Raw genomic sequence first — 9,254 nt, forward strand, 5'->3', positions numbered from 1 at the left:
TGGCCATGAATTGTTTTCTTTCTTTCTAATCATTGGCAAAACAGACCACTAGCCTGCCCGGCCCACGAAATATTTCTAACTACTATCTAAAGTTGAAACAGGCTCTTGTTTGTTTTAGAACCAAAGTCATTGCATTTGATCAGCAAATCCCTCAGCCATAGTCGCATAGACATTGAAACAAAAGGCAATGGGCCGTTGGTAGATGCATACGGTGACTACACATCGTGTTTTTCAAGGGTGATGCATTGTCCTCTGAGTAATCAAAGCCATTAACTCAAAAGGAGAGTTTCCAGAAAACACATATCGACTCAGAGCAGCTCGTCGTAAACAAAATCAGGGAGCGAGAATCCACCGTTATGTGTCAATCTAGTATCCGTTTTCAAGCAGTGCAAGATAGCATCTAACTAAGCAAGCGACTCTACAAAAGACTTCATGTTCACAACATCTTCCTCCGTTGTTACATGGCTAGGCGGCTTCATAAGCTTCCAAAGCCCAGCAGGATGTCGCTGCTTCCTCACCCTTGCATCCTCCCTCCTCTTCCCAAAGATTCTCTCACACTCCGGATACGGCTTCACATACAAGTTATAAAACCTCTTCATACTCGGTTTAACCAAACCTTTCAACCCAACATCACACCCAAGCCCGCCTCTAAGCTTCAAGTACTCAACCACATCGTACCTCGGCACAATCTGCTTCCGAAAATTCACCCCTAGATACGCGGGGACATCAGCTAAACACTTCACATGAAACCCCATCCTGTTAGTCAAAAACTCAACCTTCTTCTCGACCTCATCCACCTCGTACAAAACCACCCTCGGCTCTTTCCACACAACCTTGAAAGCCTCTCTCCGAATCAGCCCGTGTCTGCATAAACAATCAACTCTAACCTTCACTTCAAACCCAGCACGAAACAACCCTTTCTCAATAATCTCATCTTTGATCACTTCACGGCATTTCAAGGTCTTGATCAACTCCAAACATCTCGAAAGCTCTCCCAGCTCCAAACCAAGAACTCTGGGTTCTCTGAAAATCTCTTTCTTGATCTCCTCTTTGCTAAACCCAATCCTTATAAACTCATCAAGCAACGGCTTAAGCTTGGACTCAATACTAATCCCTAAGATCTCGGGGAAAACGTGAAAGAACCTCTCAACGTTAGGAACATCGATTCCAACTAAAAACTCAACCTTTCTGAGAATCTCAGCCTCGTTTAGTGCAAGAACGTTAGGGAAGGCTTCAAGAACTTTACTTACAGTACTATCGCAAAAGCCTAAACCTTTTAGTACCTTAGTGCATTGGTGAAACTTATCTGGGTTGATTCCGAATCTGCTAGAATGTTCGAGGACGCTTTTGATTGCGGAAGATGAGGAGAGACCAGAGAGAGGAGCTCTCCATTTTTTCAGGAAGTTTGGTCGGAGGACGTTGGGGCAGTCGTGGATCAAGGAGACGAGCTGTTTCTGAGGGAGTTTGAAGGATAGTAAGATGGAGAGAGAAGCTTCGGTTTGGGATAGATCGGAGTTTGAGAGGAAGGTGTTTTTAGAGAGGAAGTGTTGGAGAGAGGAGGGAGGGAACCCGTGACGTTGGAGGAGGTTCGCGAGTGAGATTTGCTTCCTGTAGTTTGATTGCGAAGAGGGGTTTGAGGATAGTGATCGATTTGGTGTGTAGCGAAGGAGATTGATGAAAGGTTTAAGCTTTGAGGCCATTCTGAAAATTTACAGAGGAAGGAGGAAGAAGAGAACACGATGGATGTCGTGTAAGAAAATTAAGGTTATGATAATTACATTTGTGTCCTCGAAGTTTTTATCTTGTTTTTGAGCAAGGCTCTTACTTTCAATTTTGACATTTTGCCCTTTTCTTCTTTAGGCTTTGTCGTTTTCTCTTGATTGTGTGACTGGCTAAGAAAGAATTGGTTAAGGATAATTTTTATTTGGTTGATTATATATCATAGTTACCACAAACTTCAAAGATAGTGTGATTGGAAAGTGTGTGTAAACATTCATATTGAGAGTATCGCTCACCAGGTCACCACTGTAACAGCCCGATCCCCCGGCGTCCGACCGGGGTTATCGAAGGGGCGTTATGGACACGTGTCTACTCATTTAGACAACCCTACGTGTCCCGTTACTGGTCCCGAGAGGCGAGCGCATAACCTTCTTTGAAATACCGTCACACCCACATCCATATACTTCTACTTACAGTCCTGCGCACAGGAAAAAAATGGAAATGGAGGAGGGTGAGCAACAAGTTACTCAGTGAAGTGACTCTAGACCAGCCTGCCCGCACGACACTCTATACTACTCTATGCGGGAACTAGGACTGACTAGCCACTACAATCAGTTAACGCATTTTATCATTTCCTATCACCATCTGTAATTTCTACACACACTTCCATTCATTTCTAACAACCTAGTAATCAGTCAATACAATGATCTCACTCATTGCCACACACGCCATCCCTAGACTTAACCGACTCATCTTACCAGTCCGACTCGATCCTATGACTTCCTTAACTTCCTGTATCCGACCATGAGCTAAAACCCTACAATGCATATCCTTTTCAGCTTTTCATCTTTTCCTCTTTTCCTCTTTTCCTCTTTTCCTCAGTGGGTAGCCCCCCACTAGGCTTCTACCCCTTATTCATGTGGATTCGCCACATCTCCTATGGGTGCTTCCATATTCATGTGGATTCGCCACATCTCCTATGGATACCTAGCGTGGACTACTACCCCACCTACAATCCTTAGACTCTCTATATGATTTCCCACCCATGCTTAACCTTAACAACATTCTTTCATACTTTTACTTATCCTTTCACTTCTTTATCGCTTTCACTTAACCCTTCCCATTCCCAATTACTTCCCCTTTTCATTTCTACTTGTACTTGGACTCAATCACTAGACGCCACCCGTTATCGGTGTCACACACAATACACATCGCATTCAAGTTCTACTTCAATAACTTTTATAATCATTGTTCATCTATCACCCTAGCATTTATTTCTCTCTAGCATCCTAACTTCAATCACAACCACACATGGGACAACACAACCAAACAAACAAGTATCAACTACCAATCAGCCATTACCACAACAATTCAATTCAATTCATCAAGTCCCATTTATCAATATGAGGGTTCTTATGCATCATGATCCATTCCTCTATCATCCTAGAAATACCATGTACTATCAACCTAACTCCCAAACAGGGTCTAATCAAACCTAACTCCAACATATAGGAGTATACAGGACCATGAAAGAAGGTTGGGTTCGAAACACTCCACCTTATCCTAGATCTGGATCTGGATCTGGAAACAAGAGACAAGGGAGAGGAGATCGAGATCTGGTCACCACCTCCACCACACGGCGCCGGCAAGGAGAGAGAGAGCGACGGCGAGGAGAGAAGAGAGAGATCACGGAGAGAGAGAGAGAGAGAGAAAGAGAGGCGTGAGAGAAGAAGAGAGAAAAGGAAAAGAGAAGCTTGACGGCTAGGGTTTCCTAGTCTCTCTAAATCTCTGCAGAGCTTCGCTCAAGTTTTAGAAATGAGGGAAAAGTGAGAGGCTGCGCCTCTTTTTATAGGGAAGGGTGAAGGGAACCCTAGATTTTTGTCAAATGGGCCGTAGAGAAGCCCATTCTTTTATGAAAATTTTTGGGCCAGAAACCGGGCCGTTACAACCACAATGATTAATCTCTTCCAGATAGTAAGATAATCAAGAAGGAACAACAGAATGTCCAAATTGCCTCAACAAGCATGTCAGTCTATTTGAAACCAATAATTCAAACAAACAGTCTCTATCAACTTAGCCTGAACATATACCATCCTGAACGAACTATATATTAGTCTATAATTCTCCTGTTTTATTCCAATAATTAATTGTAAAGAAACGGTAAAAAAAAAATAGTTTGATCTAATGTAGATTACATACTAACTATTCTGAATGGTGGTCAATACCTCGGGTTCCTCTAACCTTAAAAGATTCGTGGGCACGGATAATGGCTGGTGGTCTTTCTGATTTTGTAGCTTAATTATTTCACTTGAATGTATATATAATTTATATTGTTAATCTGATTGATAGATGTATGTTATGTTTCAATAAATATTTACAACTTCCCAACAATCTTGAGAAAATATTTATATTTTACCTTAGAATAAAAGTTGTAATCACTAAACTAGTGTGATATCATATTTTGTTTACAAATATTGCTGACGTTGGTAACTAACACACATACCTCATGATAATATAATATACGTACAGAAGTTACGTCCTTTTTGTCTTCTTCTTCTTCTATATCTAAAATGCTCAATTTGGTAAAATTTGAAATGAATTTGTTGGAAGAAAATGCATGCGCTTTTCTCTCGCAGGTTCGTCGTTGGCTCCTCTTCTTCTTCGCAGCTAACTAAATCTCTGATGAAGAAGAAGCTCGCTTTTTCTCACTCGAGCCAGAGCCGCCATATTCTGAGCCATCTTCCTTCTTCATCTTTTGTAACCCGCTTTGTTCCATCTCTTCTGTCGCTGTCGGAGAAATTAAGCTCATGGGTCCGGAAGTGTGTTGGAAGCTAGAGCTGGGTTCTTCTATACTCAGCTTCCTCCTCCTAAGCCTTGGGTCTTCACTGGCTTTCAAAAACGTGGATGGTATTGTTTCTTCCCCTATTTACTCTTAACATGTCTTACACAACTGAGCTTGGATATGATTTTTATATAGTAGCTTAATCTACATTTCTTTTGTTTTCTTGGAGAAACTTGTCTTTGAGTTTAGAAAAAAAAAAACTTGTCTTTGAGTTTGTAAAGTTTCTAGCTTTATTTTTAGGGTTTTAAGGCATGACTTATGTGGTTAATTTCACTACTTTTTTTGCCTTTCCAAAATCAAAAATGCTTTTGTGTATATGCGAGGAAACAGAAAAAGAACAATGAGAAATCAATAGGCTTTTTTTTTAACCATTTTCTGTGTAGTTCTTGATTTTGAGTAGCAGCAGAAAGCTCTTTTGATGCTTTTCCTTTTATAGAGCATAGACTAGAAGACTGGGAGCTGAGTAGGCTTTTCACTTGTGTTCCATGGTTTTCACTTTTTTTTATGCTGTCCCATTTTGATTTTTGTTAAAGGAGTAGGCTTTTCACTTGTGCTCCATGATATAAGCTCTTTTTTTTTTTTGGGTTTCCTCTGGCAGGAAGTCTTGGTTTAATGGAGCTAATGGCGTTGTCTTCGGATTGATAATAGCTAATGCTGCTGTATTTACTATGTGGAAGGTTTACGACCGGGAATGGATGATCAAAAATTTTGCGGTCAGATCAACAACGTCCAAAGCTCTAATCTTTTATCTTTTATTTGATGTTTAGCTCTCTTGTCTTTTGATCTTTGTGCAGCTATCATTGAAAAGCTTTATGACTGGACGTATACACACGCTGATAACTTCGGGTTTCACTAATGTTGGAACCAGTCAACTCATCATGAACATGATTGGACTCTACTACTTTGGGACCCGCGTATGACCTCCTCTTTCCTTAACGTTTAAATTTTCCAGAGTGAAACCTTTCCTTTAATGAATGAATATTTATAACCCCATTGTTGTTAGATCGCAAGAACACTGGGACCGGTCTACCTTTTGAAGCTGTACATTGCTGGATCACTTGCTGGCTCTCTTCTCTTCTTAAGTGCTCATGCTGTAATGGCAATACTCAAGGTATATAATATCAACCAGAATAGTTTCCTTGCTCTCACATCATGAAAGGTCCACAGATGAGTAGTTTTTTCACACTATTAGTATTTACGTTTCTATATTGGTTGTTCAATCATACAGAGCCAAGGAGTTTCCTACAAGGGTCAATCAAAACCTATTGGACTGCTGGTATGTTTCTTTTATTCATCCAGTTAAATGAACTTGTCAGAGCATCTTTTGGAGTGAGAGAGAGAGACGCAGAGGTTCTTGTTTAAAATCACCAAGATGAGGTAAAACTCTTTCTAACTTGTGTGGCAGGGTCCACAGGGATCTGTATATGCCATTGCACTGCTGGATATGTGCCTCTACCCCAAAGTTACTACATACTTTGCGTTTATTTGCCGAGTACCCGTAATGCTTGTAAGGAGGACTATTTACATACTCGTCATAATGAGAGTGAAACTCTTTGCTAATTACTCTCACTCTTTAATATTTCAGGTAATCTTATCCTTCGAAAACAAGGTTTTGAAGGTGTTAGATGTGAGTATCTGACAATCTAATCTAACATCTGTTTGGAAACAATCTGAATATCTCTCTTAAACTTGACTAACTCCTTTGAAATTTGCAGGGGGAACAGAAGAGAATCACCGTGGGTATGATTCACGCTGTAGGAGGAGCTATGGTTGCAGCCATTGCGTGGAGACGTATTAAGAAAGGTCTATTCAGCTATTGATTGGTTTCATTACTGGTCCATCTATGAGTCCTTGGATTTGCTGCAAAAGACTCAGTTGATATGATCATAATAGTGTTTTTTTTTTTACTTTGTGAGTCACAATGAGATTTTATTACTATTGACTTTTTTTGGACAACGAAATTAATAAGGGTAGTTTGTGTTTTGTCTTGTCTTTCTTTGGACAACGAACTTGGATTGCAATCATTTTTCTCTCTTCTGTTGATGTCAATCAAGAAGAACTTATGGAACAAACAATGAGTTATAGTTCGCACTTGGCCTCTTAAACTCTTCCTCTGTAGCTAGAGGCCAACTCTGGTTCTTAAGATTGAATGAAAGTTTGGTAATTTGCTCAAAATTTTTTTTGCACTAAACTGACCTAGACAAAGGATGATAAGAGCATAAATTAGAAAGAGAAATTGCTTCAAATACAATAAGCTGGATTCACTTTTAAAAATACATTTAATCAAAAAGATTATAATATTTGAGTTTAGGGTTTAGTGTTGTTTAGAGTTTAGTATTTAGTGGTTGAATTTTATTGAAATCATATAAAACTTTAAATTAATTAAAAGTAAAACAAAAAAGTAATATGTGTAAATATCATGGTAAATATCAATCGGGAGTATTTTCTAAATTGTATATATATTCACCACAAAGTTACTGACATTGTAGAGTAACAACATCTCGGGTTCCTATCACCATGGGCACGGATAGTGACTGGCAAATACTTGTGAACTTTCTGGTTTTGTAGCTTCTTTGACTTGAATGTATATACAATTTATATTTTAATCTGATAGATGCATGTTATGGTTTAATGAATATTTGCAAGTTAATTTACAATTCCCTAAACTCTTGAGGATTTTTTTTGTGTTTACCTTAAAAAATACAATTGCTACTTGTAAATTAAATTGTAAGTAAATCACTAAACTAGTTTGATATTAATGTTCAAAAAAAAACATTAATATCAATTAATTTGGTTTTCATCTAGAGATTAAATGGGATTAAATCATTGATTTTGTTCTAGTTCTATCACAGATTAGACTAAAGATGCATTAGTTTGTACAAAAGCATTTTTTTTATTTGAATAAATTTAACATCATTTTTTTAAAATGTTCAAAAAAAAACAACAACTAGTGTGATATTATTTTTCTGAAAAATAATATTTGCACTACTACTGTATATAAAAAAAGTTGAAATTGCTTAGCATTTCCAACCCGTAACACTATTTTAATGTCAAAACAAAATTATTTCAGTGTAGTTTCAACAGTAAAAACAAATTCATCTCCAACTACAATACTAAACTTTACACTAAAAGTAGCTTCACTTGCTTTTTTGCCATTTCTGTGTACTTCTTGATTTTTGTAACAAGCATGCTTTTCCTTTCATAGACCCATAGACTAGGACCTAGTCCCATTTTGATTTAAGGAGTAGGCTTTTCACTTGGGTTTCCTCTGGCAGGAAGTCTTGGTTTAATGGAGCTAATGGTGTTGTCTTCGGATTGATAATAGCTAATGCTGCTGTATTTGCTATGTGGAATGTTTACGACAAGCTATGGATGGTCAAAAATTTTGTGGTCAGACCAACAATGTCCAAAGCTCTAATCTTTTTTTATCTTTTATTTGATGTTCAGCTCTTTACTTAACCATATGATGTTTCGGCAGCTATCATTGAAAACCTTGATGACTGGACGTATACACACGCTGATAACTTCGGGTTTTAGTAATGTTGACACCAGTCAACTCATCGTTAACATGTTTGGAGTCTACTACTTTGGGTCCAGCGTATGACCTCTTTCTTTAACTTTTAAATTTTCCAGAGTGAAATGTTTCCTTGAATGAATAATACTAATTCTGAAACCCATTGTTGTTAGATCGCAAGAACATTGGGACCGGTTTACCTTTTGAAGCTGTACTTTGCTGGAACACTTGCTGGCTCTCTTCTCTTCGTAAGTGTGCATGGTGTAATGGCAATACTCAAGGTATATATATCAACCATAATAGTTTCCTTGCTCTCACATCATGCTAGGTCCACAGATAAGTAGTTTTTTCACATTATTAGTATTTATGTTTCTATATTGGTTGTTCAATCATACAGAGCGAAGGAGTAGGAGTTTCCGACGAGGATAAATCAACACTCATTGCACTGCTGGTATGTTTCTCTTATTCATCCAATTAAATGAATTTGTCAGAGCATCTTTTGGAGACAGAGAGAGAGAGAGAGAGAGATGCAGAGGTTCTTGTTTGGATTAATCACGAAAGGTAGAACTCTTTCTAACTTGTGTGGCAGGGTCCAGAGGGATCTGTCTATGCCATTGCACTGCTGGATATGTGCCTCTACCCCAAAGTTACTACATACTTTGCGTTTATTCTCCGAGTACCCGTAATGCTTGTAAGTGACTGTTGACAATACTCATCATAATGAGAGTGAAAATTACTCTTCTCTACTAATTATTCTCACTCTTTAATACTCAGGGAGTCTTAGGCCTAGGACAAGACTTGTTAAAGGTGCTAAAGGTATGTATCTGATAATCTAATCTACATTTGCTAGGAAACAATATGACTTTCTCTTAGTCTGGACCAACTTATTGGAAATTGCAGGGGGAGAAGAAGAGTATCACCATTGCTTCGATGCACACGGGAGGAGGAGCTTTGGTTGCAGCTATGGCATGGAGGCAGATTAGGAAATGTCGATTCTACTATTGACTGGTTTCATTACTGGTCTAGGAATCGTTGGATTTGCTGCAAAAGACTCAATTGATATGATCATGACAGTGGTTATGTTTAATTTTGTGAGTCACAATGAGATTATTATTGGTTTTTTTGGACAATGAAAATAATAATTAGGGTAGTTTGTGTTTTGTCTTTTACATTTATTAA

At 38.4% G+C, this 9,254-nt stretch overlaps 2 protein-coding genes and 1 pseudogene across 2 annotated transcripts; 2 read left to right on the plus strand and 1 right to left on the minus strand.

The window, feature by feature from the left end:
- On the minus strand, window positions 1-2,040 carry LOC103831887 (transcription termination factor MTERF15, mitochondrial). The gene has a single exon (XM_009107821.3). The coding sequence runs from the start codon at window positions 1,698-1,700 to the stop codon at window positions 405-407; it is 1,296 nt and encodes a 431-aa protein (XP_009106069.1). The 5' UTR covers window positions 1,701-2,040; the 3' UTR covers window positions 1-404.
- LOC103831889 lies at window positions 1,316-6,480 on the plus strand (annotated as a pseudogene).
- A 598-nt stretch (window positions 6,481-7,078) lies between these two features.
- Window positions 7,079-9,248, plus strand: LOC103832268 (rhomboid-like protein 16, chloroplastic). Its single transcript, XM_033276047.1, has 8 exons — window positions 7,079-7,098; window positions 7,837-7,951; window positions 8,040-8,159; window positions 8,249-8,356; window positions 8,473-8,526; window positions 8,665-8,766; window positions 8,850-8,891; window positions 8,976-9,248. Exons 1-8 carry the CDS (start codon window positions 7,079-7,081, stop codon window positions 9,078-9,080), a joined length of 666 nt encoding a protein of 221 aa, XP_033131938.1. The 3' UTR covers window positions 9,081-9,248.
- The last annotated feature ends 6 nt before the right edge of the window (window positions 9,249-9,254 follow it).

This window comes from Brassica rapa, chromosome A07, assembly GCF_000309985.2.
Source record: "Brassica rapa cultivar Chiifu-401-42 chromosome A07, CAAS_Brap_v3.01, whole genome shotgun sequence".
NCBI lineage: Eukaryota > Viridiplantae > Streptophyta > Magnoliopsida > Brassicales > Brassicaceae > Brassica > Brassica rapa.